At 40.7% G+C, this 25,050-nt stretch overlaps 1 protein-coding gene and 1 pseudogene across 9 annotated transcripts in view; both read left to right on the forward strand.

The window, feature by feature from the left end:
- PPP2R2B (protein phosphatase 2 regulatory subunit Bbeta) overlaps window positions 1-25,050 on the forward strand; it is a 484,529-nt gene that overhangs the window by 370,109 nt on the left and 89,370 nt on the right. For all 9 annotated transcript variants that reach the window (XM_008014864.3, XM_008014861.3, XM_008014860.3 and 6 more), the window contains 3 exons: window positions 8,722-8,819; window positions 11,636-11,801; window positions 18,660-18,772. In XM_008014864.3, coding sequence (XP_008013055.2) covers window positions 8,722-8,819; window positions 11,636-11,801; window positions 18,660-18,772 — 377 coding nt within the window. The remainder of the gene's footprint in view (window positions 1-8,721; window positions 8,820-11,635; window positions 11,802-18,659; window positions 18,773-25,050) is intronic.
- On the forward strand, window positions 2,157-3,691 carry LOC103244748 (keratin, type II cytoskeletal 8 pseudogene; annotated as a pseudogene).

A 25,050-nucleotide genomic window follows, 5' to 3' on the forward strand; every position in this document is an offset into this window, starting at 1 on the left:
CGCATTCTCCCATCTGTCATACTCAGCTTCTTAGCCTTTTAAAGTCCATAGGCTTATTACCTCATGGTCAGATGATGGCTGCCACAGCCCCACATATTATGAACACATTTAATTACAAACAAAGGCAGGAAGCAAGGAAGAGTACGGTCAGAAGGCCTCCCCTCACTTACTTCCTTTTATTCAGGGAAGAAAACTCTTTCCCAGAATCTCTGTCCCCCTCCTGTTTCCCAGTAGACTTTCCTATATGCCTCAATGGCCAGATCTGGGTCACACAATTACCCCTAGCCACAAAGGAGGCTAAAAAGCAAGTATGTGGGTTTTTCAGCCTCTACAGTGGAAGAGTAGGAGGCAGGCAAGGAAGAAAGACACTGAGCAGGAGTAGCCAAGCAAGAGTACCTGCCATGACACATCACCTGCCATTAATGGGCTTGATCTACAGGGTCAGACTGACATTTAAGCAGTGCCTATTTTTTAATACTGCACTTATGGTTAAGTAGGAAATAGCCATTGTGATAAGAACTTGGGACTTGGAGCTATTGGACCCTTCTATCTGTATTCTTTCATATAAGAGTTATACCAGCACTAGGTTGAAGATAAAACCAGTATGCACAGAATTAGTTAAGTGAAAGGAAAAGGATTCAGTATCCAAATACCAGACACTGGTTGGATGACAGAGGAAACAATTCTGGATCAAACAGAAAGTATGTATTACGCACAGTAGGTCAAGGATAGCAAGCATATGGTACGTGTAATCAGAACTGTGTATTCACTACTTCTGTCTTTAGGACCAAACTAAATGAGTGTGAGAAGCAGTGTCAAGTTAAGAAGGTAATGCTACTGAATCAGGAACTCAAACATAGTTCCATTTAAAGACAAGGGCATAGGTGAAAAGGTAGAATACTTAATGGATAACCTAGTTTGGGTGCAGGTTGGCAAAAGTGTATTGATGAATTTTTTTAACTCCATACCACTCAAACAGAATCCCAAATAGTAATAATATCTAGACAGAAAGATTTAAAAAAATCTTTGCCTCTGTGTACTAAGAAAATAATTATTGGTGCCAAATCAAGTTGAGTCATATCAATAGAGATCAGTAGTGTTAAACTACACAGCATTTTTAACTCTTATAAGCTCTTATATCTATCAGTTCATTTTATTCCCATAATTTTACTTCTTTTGGAAGAATTGTCCACTAAAAAGAACAGTATGAAGGAACTTTCTGGAGTAAATGGAATCGTTCTATATCATGATAGTGGTTATAGATATATATCTCTATGCATTTGCAAAACCTATAGAACTGGATGCCACATAAAGTGAATTTTACACATACACATACATAGATACACACACACACACATACATACATAGATATACAGATATATAGTTGTTTTTTTTTTTTTTTTTTGAGACCAAGTCTGGCTCTGTCGCCCAGGTGTGAGTGCAGGGGCATGATCTCGGCTCACTGCAACCTCCGCCTCCCAGGCTCAAGCGATCCTCCCACCTCAGCCTTGCAAGTAGCTGGGACCACAGACACACACCACCATGCCGAGCTATTTTTTTTTTTTGGTAGAAATGGGGTTTCACCATGCTACCCAGCCTGGTCTCAAACTCCTAAGCTCAAGCAATCTACCTGCCTCAGCCTCCCAAAGTGCTGAGATTACAGACATGAGCCACTGTGCCCAGCCTATATATAAATTTTAAATTTTTAAAAAGTTTTAAAGCTGCTAAGTGCTAAAATCTTTCATTCAGTTTGAAAACCAATTAAAATTGTTTACAAGTTTAAAATTGTTCAAGTATTTATGGTTATGGCAAAAAATAGAAAATACTGAAGATTTAGAAAAAGACCATAAGTAAATAAATTATGTACGTCCTACACCAAAACAGCACTATTTTGGATTCTCCTTGATAAACTTTTGTCGATAGAGAGAGAGTGTGTGTGTATGTATAGTCATTAACAATTACTTGTAGGAGAGTCCGATTGTAAAGGAAACTTAGTTTTATATGTTAAGTGCCACCTTGTCATTGACAGAAGTTTCTGTAAGTGTACATATTGCTTTACCTGTTAGAAAAGATATATTCTACCAAGAAGCATCTTCTCCGCTTCTTCTGGAATCTCCACCTGGTTCAGCCCACCTGCCTCCACTCCTGCCTCCACCATGTCCATCAGAGTGCAGAAGTCCTACAAGGTGTATTCCTCTGGCACCCGGTCCTTCTGCAGCTGCTCCTAAACAAGTGGGCCTGGTGTCCGCATCATCTCCTTGAGCTTCTCCCGCGTGGGCAGCAGCAGCTTCTGGGGTGGCCTATGGTGGGGCCAGTGGCATGGGAGGCATCACTGCCGTCCTGGTCAACCAGAGCCTGTTAAGCCCCCTTAACCTGGAGGTGAACCCCAACATCCAGGCTGTGCGCACCCAGGAGAAGGAGCAGATCAAGACTCTCAACAATAAGTTTACCTCCTTTGTCGACAAGTTACGGTTCCTGGAGCAGCAGAACAAGATGCTGAAGACCAAGTGGAGCCTCCTGCAGCAGCAGAAGAAGGCTGGGAGCAACATGGACAACATGTTGGAGAGTTATATCAACAGCCTTAGGCAGCAGCTGGAGACTCTGAGCCAGGAGAAGCTGAAGCTGGAGGCGGAGCTTGGCAACATGCAGGGGCTGGTGGAGGACTTCAAGAAGTATGAGGATGAGATCAATGAGCGTACAGAGATGGAGAATGAATTTGTCCTCATCAAGAAGGATGTGGATGAAGCCTACGTTAACGGGGTAGAGCTGGAGTCTTGCCTGGAAGGGCTGACGAGATCAACTTCCTCAGGCAGCTGTATGAAGAGGAGATCCAGGAGCTGCAGTCCCAGATCTCGGACACGTCTGTGGTACTGTCCACTGACAACAGCTGTTCACCGGACACGGACAGCATCATCACTGAGGTCAAGGTACAGTACCAGGAGATGGCCAACAACAGCCGCGCTGAAGCCTAGAGCATATATCACATCAAGTATGAGGAGCTGCAGACGCTGGCTGGGATGGACCTGGGTCTTACAAAGACTGAGATCTCTGAGATGAACCGGAACATCAGCCAGCTCCAGGCTGAGATTGAGGGCCTCAAAGGCCAGAGGACTTCCCTGGAGGTCGCCATCGCAGATGCCGAGCAGCACAGGGAGCTGGCCGTTAAGGATGCTAATGCCAAGCTGTCCCAGCTGGAGGCCGCCGTTCAGCGGGCCAAGTAGGACATGGCGCGGTAGCTGCGTGCATACTAGGAGCTGATGAACCTCAAGCTGGCCGCGGACATCGAGATCGCCACCTACAGGAAGCTGCTGGAAGATGCACAACATGAGTTTCTGTACGAAGACCACCAGCGGCTATGCAGGTGGTGTGAGCTCGGCCTATGGGGTCCTCACAAGCTCTGGCCTCAGCTACGGCCTGGGCTCCAGCTCTGGCTCTGGCGTAGGCTCCAGCTCCTTCAGCCACACTAGCTCCACCGGGTCTGTGGTTGTGAAGAAGATTGAGACCCGCGATGGGAAGCTGGCGTCCTCTGACTTCCTGCCCAAGTGAACAGCTGCGACAGCCCCTCCCAGCCTGCCGCTCCTGCCACTGCCCCAGAGTCCAGGAGGGAGGCCGCTGTGCAAGGAAGCACAGGGAACGGAGACTCACCTGAGGAGGCCGCTGTGCAAGGAAGCACAGGGAACAGGAGACTCACCTGAGGCTCAGCCCTAGCCCTCAGCCTACCCGCGGGGGAGTTCACTGCCTGGAGACTCCCGCCCCTTTTCCATGCCTCCAGCTACAAAACAATTCAATTGTTTTTTGTTTTGTTTTTTCTGTCCAAAGTAAAAACCTCAGCTAGCTCTGCCAAAAAAACAAAAACAAAAAAAAAAAAAGAAAGAAAGAAAAGATATATTCTGAAATGGAAACACTTTGACAAAATTGCAATCATTTGACATAAACTGTTTTATTGACTGATTATTTTATAAATTTTATGACATATTAACATCTTTCAACAAGGTCATCTTGGCATAATCCCAGTAGGAGTATTTGGGTTTGGCCATAACCAGACTTCTTTCCTGCCCCCTCCCCAACCCCCTATTTGTGGAAAATATACTCAAATGCACTATTTCAGTTACCAAAACTTACCAAAATAAACCTTTATCAGAGAAAATGGATGCTGACTTTGGATCGTGAACCAGGACCCAAGAAGCAGACTACAGTTTTATACGGAGGGGAGGAACAACTGTAATTCCCATCAGGACGCCTAAGAATCCCGTTTGTTTAATGATCCACAAAGTAGTCATTGCCGGTCTAGCTAGAAGCCTCTGTGCTGGTATGACAAATGATACACATCCTACCTCCCCCACCACCCACCCAGATTCATTACCCATTAATCTTGGCACCCCAGCCTAGAAGTGACCCCGCAAAACCTTCTCAACACAAACCTGGTAACTATGATCATTTCACCATCGTCATTCACTATGAATTATATTTTCCGTTCTTGTCTTAGCTGAAGGAGAAAACTACCAAAACCCAATCCAATCATCAGAAATAAAGCCAAGTACTGAGTGGGCAGAACTAGTCAGCTGATGCAAGTAGGGTAAATGACTTTATGATATTATCTACCAAATGTTTCTTAGATGAAAGATAAAACATTTAATGGGCTCCGAAAACTAAATTGCATTACCCTTTCATTTCCATCTCTATGATTGATGTTGAGAGGTCAGTGCTAGTGACCTGGTCAGTAAGATATTCCATCTGTAGACTTTGAGTTTAGATCCTAAGTCTAAACTGAGTCTCTATTTTATGAAAACAGTCTGTGAGCTGTATATCACCTAATAATATCACCCTGCTATGTGAGCTGTATATTACCTAATAATCCAGGTGCCTGCCTCAACTCAATTCTCTGGCATTGCATAGACTCCAGCCTAGCATGATACTGCAAGAGACTAGGGATGAACTAGGAGATTCCTCTGTTTCTGTAAGCCTCACAATCATTAGCCTCACATGAGTATCACTGTTAAGTCAATATCTGTTATTCAGGTAAATAATACTTTATGTATGTAATAATACTTTATGCATAATACCAGTCTAGAACTTTTGTAGGATGCTGAGATTGATTAAAAAAAAAAAAAAAAAAAAAAAAGCTCAGCCTTAATAGTGCCTATTGAGCTAGAAATGGGGTTACCAGGGCACCATCTTGTGGAAATTAAATCAGCACAAATAGATGTGGAGCCAGGCAAACTTCACACTACCCAGGGTTTCCTTTAAAAATTGTCTTAACTACATTTGACGTTTCTAGCTGTTTCTGGCTTTTGTTTTTAGTCAATGTGTACTTTATCCACATCTATATAGAACAGAGGAAAAATGCTCATATAGTTTCTTGATCAACAGCATAATTAGGCTGAACATTTAATGAAATGTGGAATTGTCATATAAACTTATAATTTAAAGGTGAAAGCCATGTTGAACTCGATGAATTGATTTCTGTTGATCATTATTTCAAATGACATTATTATCTCTAAACTTGCTACCTTAATATTACTACATCCTCTTTCCATATCTCAAAATTATTTTGTCTTGAGCAGTATATTTTCCAGTTTAAACTGCCTTACCAAAGAGCATGCTGCAAACACAAGAGTGTTTGTATCAGAAGTTTCAGTATCTTGAAATTGGAATGTAGAGTGATTCATGAGTTTTGCATCAATTATTAAACAGTCATAGATGAAGATATGCAGAGACGGATGGGGCAGTAAAGTATTCCAGTTATACCTACTGGCTTAGCAATGATAAATGAGTCAGGAAACATGAAAGTTCAAAACAAGTATTAACTTGAGCTGCCATGGCATATTCTCTGAAGGGAAGTAGACAATAGTATGATATAAACAGGTTCATGTACAGAGCAGTTGGCTAGTAGAATTAAAATAAAGGTAAGGTCTCTGCAAGAGGACTAAGGAATTTCAGAATCCTGCCATGCAAATCACCCTTTCTCTTACAAGGTTCTTGAGGGAGACAAAGCATTGAAGAATAATAACACTTGGAAAACAAAGGAAATATTTTTATTACCTGGGACAATGCCTAATATTCCATAATGCAGAATTCTAATAATGCTGGCTTAAATCATGTGACTTTGACTTGCACTTGAATCCCGCCTTGTTTTGACTTGCATGGACCTTAAAGTGAGAGTAGAGACATTTTCAGAGTCTAGGAAGAAGGAAAATGTATGTGTCATCCCCTGGGAAAGCAAGTGTTGTTGTCCTTGGAGTGGCATCTTCTTGGCAACTGAGCCAAGAGCTCACATTGGGAAAAGCTACTTAATTTTTTTCTGATACCCAACTTCACCAAAAGGAAAGGCCCATCTTTAGTTCTCATTGGTAAGGCCCTTGCAGCCCACCCAGAACTCTAGTGTTCTGCATTAGTCACTGTCCAGTGAAAGGGCATAGACTGCATGTAAGCAGAACCTTAGAACGTAGCTCTAAGACGAGAGCTGGGCATTGTAAACCTCAGGCCTGGTTCCCACCACCCTCTCATTATTTCCTGCTACTCTTTCTTTCTGAGAAATGTTAGTATTTGAGCAGTTCAAGAGCCTTGAACCGGACCAGCCTTTGTACCTGACCAAAGACCAAGGTGAAAAGCAATAGCCATGCCTGCTTTAGGCTCTACCCAAATTGGGACGCCCCATGAATAACCCTTTGACTTTTCACTCATTGAAAAGTCAGAAGCAGTGGTTAGTGTTAGAAGCATAACTTAGCACTGGTGCTTTCAAGCAGGGCAATCTGAGGCAACTGCAAATGTTAAGTAGATGCCTTCTCTCCTCTAAACATGGGAGTGGTTTGCTAAGATGGGCAAACTGTAACAAAGGAAAGTGGTCAAATAACTCACTTGAGGTGTCTGACTTTCTCACTGGCTGGACTTTCTTTCTTCTCAATTCATGGGCATTGGTTACATAAATGGACCTTCTAAACTTACATCTGGAACTTAGTAACCATATTGCTTATTTTGTGTTTCCTTAAGGGTAGCATTCACTGGAGGAGCCTTCTTGAGAAAATGAACTAGATTTCTAGTTAAGAGCATCAATATTGGAATGAGATAGCCTATTCCAAATGAAGACTCTGTACACTAGAAGTCATAAACTGATAACCCACAAATCATATTCAGCCCACAGATATGATTATTTTTTCATTCTCATGGCATTGAAAAAAATACTTCCCAATGTATAAACTTTAAGAGATTTTTGCATAAAAGTCTTGATTTCCAGCTTCCTATATATACTTAAAAAATCAAAACATCAGGCAATACATGGCAATACAGGCAATCATGGCCCCAATCAGCTTAAGCTAAATAGCCACTTGCCCCTTTAAAGGAGACATACGTAGTCTTTCTAGTTCACTTGTGTTACTTTGTGGCCCTGTAGGGCTTTGAATTTGCTATCTATGAGGTCAATCATCTAAGAAGTCAAAACAAGAAATCAAGAATTGTTCTTTTAAATGTGTCTAGCTTGAAAGTGACCAAGGTTTATACCTTATTTTTGTTAACTTCTGCACAATGAATGACCATAAGGAGCCTTTTCATACATGGAAAAGAACAGTTATATGTGAAATGGAGAATTTTACACTACTTACCTGAACAAATCAGGCATACAAAGAAAATCCTGAAATGATGATATAAGAGTAAGATTTGAGATCAGAATTACTCAGGGGTAATTGCCTTAGTTTTCCACCTCACTGTTTCCCCTTTGCTTTCCTTACATAGACATTACCTTCAGAATGTTCCTGTCAAAGGCCATAGTCATAATTCCCCCGCCTCTTTTTTTTTTTTTTTTTTTTTTTTAACTCATTTGCACTCTTGGTAGCAATTGTTGGAGCCCTGCAGGGGAATAATTGTGGGGGAATTAACCTCTGACATTTTTCTAAAAATAGCCCTAATAAATCCAATCATAGGTAATTTACCTGTCCATGTTCCTCCAGGGGTAACCAGCATGGAAGAAAGACTTGGCAGGCTGGCATTCCGTCAGCAATTATCTGTGATCTGAGTTCCTGGTGCCTGTGCGTTTTCTCTGATTAGAAATACAGAGTACAAATTGCCCTCACTTCTCTGCCCCTGTGACCTTGTGTTCTCAGCACCCTTCTCCTGGGGTTGAAATAAGGCACGCTCTTCCAAAGGATGCATTGGGCTCACAAAAAAAGAAGGGGCACGGGCCAAGCTGGAGCATTCGTCAGTTCCTTCCTTGAATTATTGACTGACAGAGTTTTCCCAATGATTTCTTTGTGCTCTGTTCCTCCATTTTCCATGGCTGAGCTTCAAACATCCTAACCCTGCTTCATCAGAGCCCCCAGGACTGATTTGAATAGCCACAACTGAAGCCTGTGTGGGGAAGATTCTTGGTGTAAAGGCCATGGGTGCATGAAGGGTGTGTGGTTGGTAGAAATCATCAAAGAAAATCACCATTTCCTTCAGCCATCATGAAGTTAATTTTCTCTTACTTAAAAAAGGGTCTAAATGTGCTTTTCCCTTTTATTCTCTCCAGATGTTCCAGGAGACCACAGGTCAGTGTGGGCATCTAGGAAATTTACTTCCCAAGTGCCACTTCTGGTGGCATTTAAAACCCAGAACATAATATCCTTGTAAATTCCACTGCAGAGACAAAGCCCTAAGCCCTTAAATGCACAGAAAAGTATGTCTATTATCTATCCTTTCAAAGTAAGTGTGCAGTTACTTAAATTGCCTTTGTCTTCTTCTTTGCAGCTGACATTATCTCTACGGTAGAATTCAACCACACGGGAGAATTACTAGCGACAGGGGACAAGGGGGGTCGGGTTGTAATATTTCAACGAGAGCAGGAGGTAAGTGGTGGTGAATGCAAAATGCCCATTTTCTTCTCTTTTTAAAGGAGGCCTCCTACTGTTCTTTAATCCTTATGTGTCGCCCTTAACCTTGCTGCTTTGCTCGAAAACTAAAAACTGCCAAAAAGTCATTAATATCAACAGTTCTACATTCAGACTCATAAAAGCCCTGTAAAAGAGAGCCTTTTCTGGGCATGGCCTTATCTTTCTAAGCCTGGATGTTACACCTTCAAAACAACTTCACTGCTAGCCTGACCTGCAAAATTCCATGGGTGCTTGTAGAGCATAACTCCTCCGTTTTCAGTGGGATCTGTCATAGAGCCATTGAAATTCAGTCTCCCTTGATTTCAGGTGCTGCCAGAATATGTAGGAGAAAAAAACACACACACACAGTTTATTTGCCAACGGATGTGAAGAGGACAACTTGGGACAGGAGAGAAGAAAATGATAGCTCGCCTCACCAAAGGGGTTAAAGGCCACAAACTGGCATCTGAGTAAAGCATATGACACACATCACAGTATCACTGTAGGTGACACAGAGGCCCCTGAAGCTGAGTGCTACATATAGGACCATTTCTGAGCAGGAGTTCTAACTTCCAGTGACTCTCATAAACCCATTTCTTCCTGAGACATGGGTTCCACTAGGAATTGTTTCTCTTTTTCATATAAATTGCGTTTTTTGGTGTCTGCTTCTGTTTGTCAGAATGGAATTATGGCCCAATTTGATTTCGTTGGCCTCCCCTGGCATGGTCTTGGAGCTTCCAGCAGGCCAGTCTGTGTTCTAGTAACTCTCCCATCTGCCACTGCCTGCCTCTGAGATTCACCGGGCACTCAGGAAGCGTGAGGGAGGCCCAGTGTGAGAGGAAGGTTTCACAAGAGACTTCCCTAGCAATTTAAAGCCTGCTTTGTGCCTCAAAGCCATTTGCGTTACACCTCCCCTCAAAAAAGGAAAGCCTCATTTAGAGGTGATATATTTGGTAATTGCACATTATTTGCAATTAATTTCTATAAGGGCATCGTAATCCCTCGGGGTTCCGTATAAATTCAAGTGTTCAGCATTAAATCAGGCAACCAGCCTATTCCACTGGCCCTGGAAACACGAAAATGTGGTTGGCAAGTAGAAACTAATAGCTCTTCGTGACCTGGAATTTTTCCTGCTTTTCCAGAGCTGCCTAGTGCTAATTGGTCTGGCACATACTACACACACTTGACAGTCTGATTTGGATGGTAGCAAATCAAAACTCTTATAAATGTATTGTTAAGGTGGACTGGCTCTCTCTGCAAATGAGCAGGATAGTACCAAGTATGTCAGCATTTAAAGTCTTTTGAACACTGATTTTCAAACCTCCTTTTCCAGCTTTTTCTTTAAAAAAAAAAAAAAAAAAAAAAACCAATTAGGTTCGCAGTGATGATAAAGAGGAACCGGAGGAGCTATTTAGCATAAATTACCCAAGGCAGCATGTTGCCAGTAATATTCTGCTCTACATTTTCTGTTAGCTATTTATAGGTTTCACCTATTTTAATTTAGTGAAATATTTGGGAAGCCTGATTCATTAGTGGAATGATGGGGGACACATTTTCTAAAGCAGGGTAGTTTTGTTCAATAAAAAAATAAATGTCAATGAGGATAAAGAACCTGCAATTAAGCATTAAGCTTTGTGGCCAGTCTTGGGATTAAAATGAGCACTAAATCTGAGAAACAAACCCATGTGACGTCATCTAGGGCAGACCTGCTTTGACTTCAGTGGGTGAACTCCAGGAGTGAATTCTTAGGAGGCACACAACCGGAGAGTCCGCACAAATACATTTCACACCCAGGGTTCAGCCCTCTCGCTGGTCAGTAAGTTGAGATTTGGGTTTGGATATTTTATATCCACCTAGAAATACACAGTTGGAAATTAACCCTTTTATTAAGAGTCAAACTTTTATAACAAACGTTTAATAAGACTCATATTTGAATTTTTGAGTTTTTCAAAGCCTGCATCTTGAAGCTCTTGGTAATAAGGACCTAAAATACCTGAAATAAAACTTCCCTTTCCGCTTTCCTCTTCTCCTTCTTTCTTTCATATCCTGTTTTTTCTCTTCTCTTCCTTTTTTTTCTTTTTCTTCCCGTTTCTGCAGACCCTTGCCCTTGTGTTTAATTCTCTCATGTATGTAGTCCCTGCTGTTTGCTCATTGCATAATCAGTGCTAGAGGAAAGTCAAGAGGTAAAGTCTCATCGTTCCTTAATGATGCAGATAGCATCCCTGAGCTCCTGTCTGCTTTGTCACTCATGTTGGAAAGAAAAACAGAAAAAAGTAGCAGGGGCATATCTGATGCCCAAATCTGCTCCTTATGAGCTGTGAAACCTAGGGGAAGTCATTTAATATCTGAGCCTCTTTTGTCCATTTCCTTGCCCCGCCTACCTCAGAGATTTCATGAGAATCAGATGAGATCTTACAAGGCCAATGAAAGTCACAGATGCTACAACTTTGTAGTCTCTTTGGGCTCGATGTAAGTATTTACGAATGCCACTGTGGGATGGCTCACTCTGATGGGTGAGTGCACCATCTGTTAGGATGCAAAAAGAAAGTATTAGAACTTCTATTTATATTGATTTTAAAATTTTGTTCTATTTTAATATATTTCTATGTATGTATTATATATACTATATGATAGTACAGAAGTTCATGTGTATAATTATTTTTTTTTCAGAGGTGCTAGTGGCCCTGCCCTCATCCCACCCCCAATGACTGCTAGAAAAAAGAGAGGGTTGGCAAGTTTTACAGTTGGCTACTGTGATTTAATCGTTTGTGTATTTTTTTCCTTTCCTACAGAGTAAAAATCAGGTTCATCGTAGGGGTGAATACAATGTTTACAGCACATTCCAGAGCCATGAACCCGAGTTCGATTACCTGAAGAGTTTAGAAATAGAAGAAAAAATCAATAAAATAAGATGGCTCCCCCAGCAGAATGCAGCTTACTTTCTTCTGTCTACTAATGGTAGGTGGAAGTGATTTTTCCTGTTTGGTATTTTCAGTGATACAGTCGGCCAAACTATATATTTCAATCTCTCTTAACCTCAATTTTCCTTTGAACCGTGTGGGCTGTTGAAAAACTTAGAAATAACATTTGCAAGATGCTTAGCAGAGTGCCTGGCACACCCAGATTAGGCCCTCACTAAATAGTAACTATTGTTTTTTAAAATATTAAATTTATGACCCAATTATGTGAGACCCATTATCTGCAGTTTGCAACTATTGCAGATGATTTTCAGGTGTTTTGGGAATGTGACTTCCTGTCTTAAGATTCACTGAATGTTATTCTGGGAATACATTTCAGGAAACTCAACATGCTGTCTCTGTGAGGTTGGCATATTGAATAGAAGTTATTAATCCCTGAATATATTTTAGGGTCTGCAAAGCAGATGGCTGTGTGTCTCTCTGACAAAAATTAAGTTCTAAGATAGGAGCACAAGGCAAGAAGAGATAGGGACTTTATCAAAAAAAAAAAAAATCAAGAAAGGGTTTCTTTCCCTATCTCCCTCCATACTTAACACCATTTGTTGGATGAAGAGGAGTTGACATAAATAGGTCAGAGAGAGAGGATGTTGGGTATTGAATAGAGAGACAAATTACATAATCACTGGGTAAGTCTTTATACAGTGGAATTACCTAACCTCCAGGTTCTTAAATCCTTGCTAAAAGAAACCATGTAAGCTCAAAACAACTTGGCATAAAGTCACATGTTAAAGGGTGCTAATTGAATAGCATAACAATTAAAAGGATTCATATTTAAAAATTAAACACCCTCTCCCAAGAAAATGAGTTGGAGAATGATTCATTTTATCTCACATGTGAATCTATGAGGAATATACATTTTAATTTAAATCGAGAAGCAAGAAGCAAGGGATTTAAAAAGAAAGGGAAACGTTCATATTTCAAGTGAAAAAATAAAATGTCAATAATGTGATCAAACATACATGAATATTTTTAAAGACTGGAAGGAAATACGACATAAAGTTCATCATGATTAATTTTTGTGCAGTATGGGTAACTTGCCAATTTATTCCTTTTGTCATTTTAATTTGTAAAGTTTTTACAATGAGTCTCATATTAATGTCATGGAAAAAAGGGGGAAGTTATTTAATGCATTTGAACGCCAAATCTCTCAAATATAAAGCCAGCATAGAAGTCTAAAAAATTACAATTCGGATGCAACTGGTTTAGGGTTATCCAAGTATATCTCATCTCCTCATGACCAGATCTCTACTCATCTGTTTTTCCAGACTCCAGGTAGTTTGATTCTTTCTCATAACTGTATTTATTGTTCTGTTTACGTTTTGCAATCCTGATTTCTTGGAAGCCAAACCACATAAATTTGTTTCAATTTCTTTCCTTTCACTTTTGCTATTTAAGTTTCACTAACAGGCTTTGCAGATTCAACACTACTCGGAATAAAAGAGACTTATGATGATTTTGACTTACTTCAGGCAGAGGAAAAATGTCTGATTGTCTTCTATAGCTAACTTACTTTATATGATCAAATTTAGCCTATTGATTATTGCATTTAAAACTCAAGGACTTGGCCAGGCGCGGTGGCTCATGCCTGTAATCCCAGCACTTTGGGAGGCCGAGGCGGGCGGATCACGAGATCAGGAGATCGAGACCATCCTGGCTAACACGGTGAAACCCCGTCCCTACTAAAAATACAAAAAAAAAATAAAATTAGCCTGGTGTGGTGGCGGGCACCTGTAGTACCAGCTACTCAGGAAGCTGAGGCAGGAGAATGGCGTGAATCCAGGAGGCAGAGCTTGAAGTCAGCCAAGATCACTCCACTGCCCTCCAGCCTGGGCGACAGAGCAAGACTCCATCTCAAAAAAAAAAAAAAAAGGAAAAAAGAAAAAAACCTCAAGGACTTATTAACTACTTTGTTGGGGGGGATGGGAATCAGTGAAATGCAATGAAGATTAATTATATAGCATAATATTCTGTTAATTGAGTTTTTAAATAGTTTTTTGATTAACAAGGATATTATCTTCCCATTTGGGATACTGTTTCATATGCCAACAGCATCTCAAAATGATTCTTCTAGGAAAAATTCCCATGTTCTTATGTAATTTTCTTTTTTATACTAATATTGAGGTTGAGAATCCCCCTTAGGCCAAATAGGTTAACATGCAAAAATTAATGGAAGACAATTGGAATTACTGTATAAAAGAGAAAATGAAGATAGATGATAAGATTGTGTTTAAAAGCTGCCACAAGTGATGATAAACTGCTCAGAGAACCCGCAAGAAGAAAGAAAAAGTCATTACTCATATTAACAGTCACATGTTCCTTAGACTTTTTTATTCACAAAGCTTCAAGACACTGAGTCAAGAAAAATAGTGTGATAATAAAGTCAAGAATGACTCCAGGCAACCCAACCATGGGGAATTGCATTGAATTCACCTTCAATTATCTCTAAGAAAATATACTGCTTATCTTATTATAGTTAGGAACAATTTTACTTTCTGGTAGAATATATTTTCAACCTTACAATTTCAATAAAAAATAAAACCAATTCAATTGTGAATCTAGACCCTCAAATTATTTACCACATAAAAACACATTGTTTTATCTCATTTTCTACTTTAATACCTATAATGAGAGGGGGGATACACTGAATTTGTTTTTCTCACTATGAAACTAGTACATGTTCATTGTAAAAAAAAAAAAATACAGAAAAACAAAAATAATAAGTGTTCCCATCCAGAGAGAACAACTGTTAAGTCTTTTAAAGAAAAAAGCAAAAAGACATGAATAAATCTGTTTCTTAACAGAAATATGATATATTCTGCAAACTCTTTTGTAACCAGGTTTTTATTAATATAACACTTAATAACAGGAATATCTTCCCAATTGTTAGTCTAAAATACCATAATGACCACATAGTATTTCCTTGCATGATTCTTCTGTAGTTTACTGGTAAGCCTCCTACTATTAGTCCTTTAGCTGTTAACAAATTCTCACTATTATAAATCATATATACTATGTTATAGTATACATAATACATTCTATCCCTATAAGTATATTTGCAGGGATAGATGTTGGTATAGACAAATATGATTAGGCAAATGCATACTATAAGTATGTCATATTATGTTTACTAAAAACAGTTACATAATTGTATACATAAATATAAAAAAAACACAAAATTTGTGTAATAGATATCTCTAGTGGAATTAAGGGAGTTTTTTTTACCTTTATTATTATTTTATTTTATTTTTCCCCCACCCCTCCCCCAATATGATTATTTGAATAACCATTCCATGTACCACTTGTATAACAAAAAGAAGGAAATGAAATGAGAAAATACAAAATCTGTATGGCAATATTATAGATTTGGATTCTACCCCCAAAGTACATAGAAAAAGTACTATAAGGATTTATGAAAAATGTTAATGATGATCGTCCCTGACTGAGAAGTTGGTGATTTTTATTCTTTACATTATACGCATGATTTCTCTGTTTCTCTGTATAGCAATTTATCATTCATGATAAGAAAAATATACAATGTTAACTTTGCAAAGGGGATGGGATACATTCCAAATCCACGCAACAAAAAAAATTTGGCATTAAAATTGTGGGGATGTTCTAAGCCATAGCTGACCAAGAGCTAGTCACGTGACTGTATAAATATGGCCCATGTTCATTTTCTCACCCTAAAAAGCAGTTCAGTATGCAGCAGGATCTCCTTTTGCTCCAGCACAAGCCAGGGTGACTGCACAATTCAGAGCGCACAAATCACACACTTAGCAGCCTTGCCAATGTGTCAGACATGAGCAGCCCAAGTGATGCCCAGATACAAGAAAATGGGGCACTTATTTGCTGCTGAAAGCCCACTTCACAATGTGGTGCATTAAGACCTCCAAGAACAAGGCATTTGTTTCTGGCAGCTTCAAGGCGAATGGTACTGTGATCCACATCTCCTACTTAGAAGATCTGTCCTCCCAAAGGCATGAGAATTGGGAGGTGGTGGTGAAAAGTCAGGTGAGGAGAAGTGGAGGAATGAAGCAAGGGGCAAAAGAGGAAGGAATTCCCAGAAGGACGGCTTTTCTTCCCCGACAGTGTTACAGAGAAGAAATAGGATGTGCTGACATCGTCGAGGGATGAAGCTAAAGCTGTCAGAGCAACATGTTATTATGGCAGAATAGTTGCCCAATTTGCTAATTCTAATAAAAGCTGTCATTTGTGGACCATTATTAGAAGCCTAATACTGTGTTAAACACTCTCCATGCTGTGATTTATTTAATCCTCATCAGAGCCCCATCAGGAAGATACTGTTTCCCCAGTTTACAAATAAAGAAACTGAGGCACCATCTTTCTTTGTAAGATTGAACTCTAAGGGATATACTCATACTAATTTTTTTTTTTTTTTTTTTTTTTTTTTTTTGCTTATCTGAAGTTCAAACTTAACTGGGTGTTCTGTACTTTTTTACTTGCTAAATCTGGCAATCCTATTTGTTGCTTAAGAAATACTAGTTATGATCGGGTGTGGTGGCTCATGCCTGTAATCCTAGCACTTTGGGAGGCAAAGGTGGGCAGATTGCTTGAGCCTGGGAGTTTGAGATCAGCCTAGGCAACACGACAAAACGACGTCTCTATAAAAAATACAAAAATTCGCTGGGCGTGTTGACATGCGACTGTGGTCCTAGCTACTCTGGAGGCTGAGATGAGAGAATCACCTGAGCCCAGGAAGTCGACACTGCAGTGAGCCATGATCACACCACTGCACTCCAGCCTAGGCGACAGAGTGAGACCCTATCTCAATTAAAAATAAAAGAAGAAGAGAGGAAGGGAAGAAAAGGGAAAGGAAGGGAGGGAGGAAGGGAAGGAAGAAGGGAAGGAAGGAATGAAAGAAGGAAGGAAGGAAGGAAGGAAGGAAAGAAAGAAGGAAGGAAAAAAGGGAGGAAGGGAAGGAAGGAAGGAGGGAGGGAAGGGAGGAAGGGAGGAAGGGTTATGTACCCACTGCCTGGGAATCCCCGTCCTTGGTCATGTGACTGGCATCAGAATGGGGATTGGGCCCAAGGTTGTCTAATTCCAAACCCTACCTTGTGCAGGACAGAGGAAGATGCAAAGAAGGCAACCAAGTTTCTGCCTTCAAAAAGATATGTTAAAACAAGTATAAAAAAATGTACACTGGATCTGATAAGGAAAGCCCACTAAGGCATGTGGCCGGCAGACATGATGTGTTTGCCTGATCTTGTCTCCTTAAATAATTGAATTAGGCCAGGCGCGGTGGCTCACGCCTGTAATCCCAGCACTTTGGGAGGCCAAGGCGGGTGGATCACAATGTCAGGAGATCAAGACCATCCTGACTAACACGGTGAAGCCCCGTCTCTACTGAAAATACAAAACAATTAGCCGGGCGTGGTGGCCGGCGACTGTAGTCCCAGCTACTTGGGAGACTAAGGCAGGAGAATGTCATGAACCCGGGAGGCGGAGCTTGCAGTGAGCCGAGATCGCACCATTGCACTCCAGCCTAGGTGAAAATGAGAGACTCCGTCTAAAAAATAAATAAATAAATAAATTAATTAATTAAAAGCCTGCATGTAGGGCATGCCATTCCAGCTCCACAGATCCTTTAGCCCTTTTTTACTCATATCCTTGGCCTGCATGACACGCGTAGGGAAGGGAGTTCTCATGGAACTTCTGTAGGGATAGGAGTTCTCTGTTTCAGTGCTATGGAGAATGACAGGTGTCATCAAGTTGTGTAAAGTGCTGGGGCAGTACAAAGCTGAGAAAGGTAGTTTCCAGCTGGAGACTCCATAGAGGCAGCAAAAGGAAAGGAGCATTTCAATGTATCTCCTTACCATTTTATTTTCCTGAATATTGATAGAAATGTGCACTATGTAGGTAGATAAGATTTGTTCATTTGCCCTAATGTTTGTTGAGCAGCTACTATGTGCCAGGCACTGTTCTGGGTGCCGGTGGTACAGTGATGAACAAGGGAGATAGAATCCCTACCTTCAACAATTTTACACTCTAGTGAGACAAGACAGATAGTTATTTGATAAATAATCAACCAATTGTCAGGTAGTAAAAAGTATTATGAAGAAAAATAAAGCAGCAGAGAGGAGATAGAGAATGGTTCTGAGGACAGCATTTTTAGGTAGGTTTTACATAAGCCTCTCTAAGGTTGGGATGCAAATGCAAGAGAAAAGTAAAGCGAATTACATGAAAAAGAGGGTAAAGGGCTTTCCTGGCAGAAGACACAGCAAGTGCAAAGGCCCCAAGGCTTAGTGAGCTGAACGTGTACCTGGAGCCGTAGGGAAGCCACGTGGCAGGAGCACAGTGAGTGAGCAGGGAAAGGGTGGACAGGGAGGTCAGAAAGGTGGAGAAAGTGGAGAGGGCAAGTCATGAAGGGCCTTTTAGGACATGGTAAGGACAATGTGTCAGTGAGGTGAAATGCTAAAATAGAGATAATAGCACCTACTTCCAGAGTTATGATTGTTAAACAAATTTTTCATGTAAAATTCTTAGTTACATTGTAAGCTCTATGTATGTCACTAATCTTGTTATTCAATGTTCAATAAATGCTTTTATGGAATGAGCTAAATTAAGGTATACGCTATAGATTTAAGAGCCCACTGTCAGGGAAATCCATTTGTCCCAGCATAATGTATGTTTTTGTTTTGAAATATGAGCTCTGCCTTCAAATGACAAGGGATTTATGCATGGCAACTCTTTATGTGAGCCAGCTTCTGTAGCAATTCTCTCCAACCTTACCTCTTCCTCTCCCCACTGCCCCCAGGAAAACTCCCTTATGAGCTTGCTTTTCACTATAATTCTGACTTAATCTGGTTGCCCACTGCAGATAAAACTGTGAAGCTGTGGAAAGTCAGCGAGCGTGATAAGAGGCCAGAAGGCTACAATCTGAAAGATGAGGAGGGTCGGCTCCGAGATCCTGCCACCATCACAACCCTGAGGGTGAGTGCACACGGTTGCCCTGGCCACCACAGTCAGGGGCAGGTCTCCTAAGGTTGGCCACGTGCTGGTTGTTACCGTAGGTTGCAACTATAATGGGCCAGTGAGGGAACGTAGGCAGAGACTCAGCCTACCCTAGTCTCTCTCTGGTGGCAGATGGAGAAGCAGGAAAGGTGCCAAGCCTTCTAATGACTACAAATCCATGCTTTTCCTTTTGTCCCAGAAGACTTGCCCACATGGCCACTGCCAGACGTTACTATAATCTTAGCCTCTGTTGTTCACATTATCTAAAATGTCTTGAGCACCTTCTGTACTCAAGGTACAGGGATGAGAACCCAGATGGCGAGTTGCAGTCTTGTGATTCAGAACACAAACTTAATAATCTAACAGACCTGGCTTCAAATTCTGCCACTTACCCAAATTTCTCAATAGTCACTTAACCTTTTTGAGCTTTCACCATGCAAGTTAATTTTAGTTTCTCCATCTGTAAAACGGTGAACACAGTACCTACTGCTCATGGACTTATGAGGAAGAAATGAAAGAAGGATGGAAAACCCTTCCTCTATGGCTGGTCCTCAATATATGATCTCTACTCTTTGTCTGAGAGGCTTCCTTCCTGTTCTTCAGAAATACATAGTCTGATAAAGAGGAGTTGTAAGACTAATATACAAATGATTATGGCACTAAATATAGTAAGATAAATGCATTGAGAGAGTGTTGGAGAGTTGTAGTTTGATCAAAGGAGGAAGAAATTACCTGTGGTTGTTGGAGACCAGAAAAGTTCAAATAGGAAAGTGGCATTAAAAACGGGTTTCTCAAAGGGAACTTTTAAGGGAAGGGTCTCTAGATGTAAGGTAAAGTGAGTTAGGACTGGATGATGAACTCAGTTATGAACACGTTCAATGTGAGCAGTAAAGCAGGCACATGTTGGGATAGCCCTAGCCCCAACGGGCTTGTAAAACTGTGTAAAATATGTGATTTCAGACACCAGCAACTCTGCTAAAGACCAAAAGCAAGAAGGGAGACAGTGAAGCAGATGTGAGGAAAAGAGGTTCTTGTCCTATGTTTGAAAGTCAAAATGAGATGGTCATTGTATGCTTGATTAGCTCACTTGTTTATTTGTTTAATAATTCATTTATTCATACATCTGCTTATTCAGCAGTTACTTTTTGAATATAGACTCTCTGCTGACCACCGTGCTAGGCTATTAGGTGTTTACCCTGTACTAATGGGTACATGGTCTTCAGTTGAGCTGCTTCTGAGCTCACAAGCATTGGTGACTCTCTTTCCTCTCATCAGCCTATGCCTTCAACTCTGAAGAACCTCCATTCAAGTCCACTTTATCAGACTGGGTGGACTTGGCATAAACCCAACCTTGATGCTCTGAATGTGCAGGGGTTTTGGAGGCTGGAAAGTAGAGTAGTGAAGAGTATTATTGTTGAGTCAGTCCAGTCTGGGTTAGAATTCTGGCTCCATTACTTTCCAATAGTGAGCTTGGGCATATTACAGTCATGTATCATTTAATGATGGGAATATATTCTGAGAAATGCATTGTTGGGTGACTTCATTGTTGTGAAAACATCACAGAGTATGCTTATGCAAACCTAGATGGTATAGCTTACTACAGACCTAGACTACGTTGTATAGCCTGTTGCTCCTCAGCTACAAACCTGTACACATGTTCCTGTGTTGAATACTGCAAGCAATTATAACACAATGGTATTTGTGTATATAAACACATCTAAACATGGAAAAGGCACAGTACAAATATGGTATTATAATCCTATGGAACCAATGTTATTGACCAAAACATCATGTGACATGTGGCTATATTTGAACACCTTGTGCCTCCAAAGTCTCATCTGTATAACAGGGATGATGATAGTCATTGCTTCCTGGAATTGTTGTGAGGATTCAATAAGTTATTTTGTGTAAGAAAGAGCTTAACCTGTGTAGTGCTGGCTCACAAAAAAGCACTCAATAATGTTAGTTTCCTGCTGTTGTTTTAGTATTAATAACATCATCATCACCATGGCTATTACTACCCCCTACTGATAGTGGGCTTATTAATATGAGACAATTCAGTTGTTTTTCTTTTTATACTTTTTATACTGTTGTATTTATTCTACAAACTACTCACCAATATTTACTAAGTGGCAAACACCGTACTGGCAATATAGCAGGAATAAGACTGTCTTTTGCCCCTTGAGACATGGTAATCTTATGGGGAAAACAACTGGATTAAGTGCCACTTAGAGTTTATACCAAGAACTTAATGCCCAGACTTTACCTTGCCCTTATTTGCTATGTGGATGGAATTTCTCAGATGCCATCTGTAAACCCACTGTGGAATCCTACTGTCCATGGCATCCTATGAGATTTCATATATCTGTGCTTAACCCTGGGAGAATTCCATCCCTATGATAAAAAGCAGAGAAGGCCTATTCAGTTTCCACGAGAGCAGAGATCCTCCCCATGCCAAGCCAGTGATGCCAATGAAGTGGACTTCAGATGAAACAGAGAAGGAGGCCCTGAGGTGTGGCTGGGAGTTGGAAAATTCCAGCTCTGGTTCTTGCTTTCTTACTAACCAGCTGTGTAAACTAACTGATGAATCATCCTTCTACCCTCTAAGCTTAGTTTCTAAGCTGCCAAGCAGAGGACCAGGAAATGCAGATTCCCGAGACCCATTCCAGAGAGGAGGTCCAAAGGAATCTGCATTTTCAACACTTGCCCCTGGTGGCTGAGACAAGGGTGGTCTGCTGTCACTGGACTCCAGCATCCCTAAGACACATTCGAGCTATCATTTTTATGAACCTTTGTTATTTTCTAGAGACATGTTAGACATGTTATTTATTAGAGACATGTTCTATTTGCTATATGATTATAAATATCAGTATCTGTATTTACCTCCTCTCCTTTCCTAGGTTCTCAAATATCCTGCATTTCAGTGTAAACATCCACACCACAGCACTCTTTAAACACTGAAAAGTCCAGCTTCCTTTTATTTTTGATCCCAGTGGTAGAAGAAAAAAAAAAAAGCAGGCAACCCTGAAGACTAGATTCAGAACAATGACTCCAAACAGAGAATGAGCTGACGTGATATTAATCAGACTATAATTTACCTCTTGAAATATGCATTGCCAGCAATTGTGTCTTTTTTTCCCTTCCCTGTACTATGATTACTTCTTGCTCACTTTCATAGTTTCCAGTTCTATGTGGGTATTGAGAGTGAGAGCATTTAATAATGCCCGACAGCTAATTAATCCTCACTGTGTAATGTACCTGTTCTGTTTCAGTGCTGAGAGACTCAGCTTTTCAAAGCAAGAATGTGACTGTATCTTTCATGTAAGATAGCCTTTCAAAATCAATCTTGTTACCAAAAGAGCCTATGAGAAGCATGTCTATAAAAACTATATCCCCTGCTCAATATCATAACATAAAGCAATAATCATGGTGATAATTTAATAATAACACCTTACAGTTGTAAAGTACCATTTATATTGCAAAGCATTTTCTTACCTAGTCCCTTGATTCATCTTCAGAATAGCCAATGAGGAGGGCAGGATAGGTATTTAGCAGGTGAAAATGCTGGTCTGTAGCATTTATTGATCATTTGTCATATCCCATGCACCATGCTGCACTCTCTATCTGCATTAGCTATCTCAAAGGGTGTTAAAAAGCTCGTTTAACAGATGAGGCTCCAAGCAGTTAAGTAGCATACCCAAGATCATGCAGGGCTGAGAACCAAGCCTTAATCTACTTTGGTCTGGGATCTGAGCCCTTCAGTCCGATGCAGCCTCAGAGAGGGAAAATGACTTACCCAGTATCCCTCAACTGGTTATTCCAGGACTGGGACTAAAAATCAAGAGTTAGGGCTCTTAGACATATACAATTGGGCATTTGAAATGTTTGTCTTAATAATTAGTGCTATTATTATTCCAGGTCAGGGGATCAATTGATTGATATCTATCTATCTATCTCTCTCTCTTTCTCCCTCCCTTCCTCTCCTTCTCTTCCTCTCCCTCCCTCCCACCATGACTCCCCCCTACCACTGTCCCCTCCCCCACCACACACACATACACACACTTACACATTGGCTTTCCAGATCTCTGACCTCAGCAGTGGAGAAACAAAGGGCTTGAGGTCTCTATGCAGTTTTACTTCACAAGACCCTCCATGCCATTCTTCCCCAATCTCCCACTGCCCAGGAGTAACAGACCCTCAGAGCTCTTTCTAGGTAATGGGAACTCACCGTTAAAGTGACTTAATCAGCCTGAAATGGAAGTTGGGTGGTGAGAAATCACACTTAGCATACTTCTCCCTAAAGGATGAGACTGCAGGTATTATTTTTCTCATTATTATCAGCTGCCAGTGCCCTGGGAACCTAGGCCAGGTTGAAATAGGCATTTTTACCTATTATAAATATAGAGTCTAGAAGTTATGAGCTCCCAGGCTGTGACTTGTCATAACCTTCCCAAAATGAAGGTGATGTGATGAATTCAATTTTTCTAATGAATTTTATTCAAACATGCCTTACATCAAATAAAAATAATTATAGCCACCATCTGTTGAGTGCTTCCTATGTGCCAGGTGCTAGATTTTATATCCTTAATATAGTCCTCATTATACCTCTCTTGGGTAGGTTCTATTATTCTCTCCAGATCATCTGAAGCCATAGCCTACTCTGCGTTTCAGTATCTGCTCAAGTACTACCTAACAGGCCCTCCTAGAGTATCCCTATGGAAAAGAGCACGTACACGTTTTCCATTCATTCTCTCTGCCCTTTTTTGCTTAGCTCTTGTCACTGTCTAGCATTTTCTTCACTGTCAGCCTCCTCTCCACCCCCAGTAAAATGTAAGCTCCATGAAAGCAGGGACTCTGTTTTGTTCTCTCCTGCAGCTCCGGCACCTGGAACAATCCATGGCACGTGGTAGGCATTCAGTAAATATCTGTCAAGTGAACAGATTACACAGAAATGGAAACCAAGTTTTAGAGTAGCCAAGAAGTTTGCCCAAAATCTCATGGCTAGAAAATGGAAGAGCTGGAATTCAAACCTCGTCCACATGACTCCATATCTGATGTTTTTCATTCTTATTCTCTACAGTTCTGCTTTTTAAGAAAATATTAATTGCTGAACATGGGGCAGGAATGTTTTATTATTGATTGATGTTTCTCAGAGCTTTTTATCGAAGCTTTCTTAACATATGAGCTTGATTTTGGTGGAATGGAAGGCGGGGAGTGAGGGCTGCAGAGGCTCTTCTGCCACAGGGTGGGTACACAAGGGAAGCCCTGATTTTTAGAAGAAAGGTCAAATGACATCATGTTTTACACAATAACTGCTTCTGTCTTCCTCTCGGCACAGGACACACACAGTCTCATGACTCTCCAGAACTAAACTTTTTCCACTTAAAATGACCCTGATGTTAGCAAATCCCATTGGTGGTGATTTGGACACAACCATAGGCACCGTCTAAGACACTTGGCCAACTGGCATTCAGTTTTACCAGCTCTGACTCCTGAATGAGGACTTCTTGAGGACCATTGCTAAAAGGTCATGAGATTAGGCAGGTTGACTGAAAAGACTAGCTAGTTTTCCCAAAGAGAGATCCTCTGAGTGAAACAGCTTAATTAACTACTTGATTTGTTTCCTAGAGAACTGATTAAACAGACTATTGGTTTAGGTTTACTAATAATAGCAACTATGCATGTTCAACCCTTCTTAGTGACAGGCTTGGGGCGCAGCTGTTTGATGTCCATTCTTTACCATCATTCTGTGACTTAGGCATCCTGCCCATTTTAGAGATGTATAAACAGAGGCTCAGAGAGGTAAGTACTGGCTTAAGGCCTTGCAGATAGTAAACAGCAAAGCCAAGAATGGAGTCCAGGTCTGTCTGACCCCAGAGCTCCTGTTCCTCACTATTATTAGGACTATTTAATGGCATGGCCCTTGATTTAAACAACAGTGAGGATGATAACATCTGGTGTGCAGGACTTTTCCATGTATTTTGTATCTCAGTTAGTGCCTACGAGGCTACACACTGTACTAAGCATGCACTACAAAGTGTGGTTCTTACAAAGATGAATGAAACACACTCTCTGTCCTTAAGGGGCATGGAGGAGACAAGTTACAAGTGGCTGAAACATAAAATGAATTCAATCAGTGGTTCTTAAATGATCATGTGCCTCATGGTCACCGGGGACTCTGCCTAGAATATAATTTCTGACCTCGTCACTAGGGATGCTGGTTTAGAAAGTTTGAGTTGGACTCAAAAAAATGACAT

This window comes from Chlorocebus sabaeus, chromosome 23, assembly GCF_047675955.1.
Source record: "Chlorocebus sabaeus isolate Y175 chromosome 23, mChlSab1.0.hap1, whole genome shotgun sequence".
Classification (NCBI taxonomy): Eukaryota; Metazoa; Chordata; class Mammalia; order Primates; family Cercopithecidae; genus Chlorocebus; species Chlorocebus sabaeus.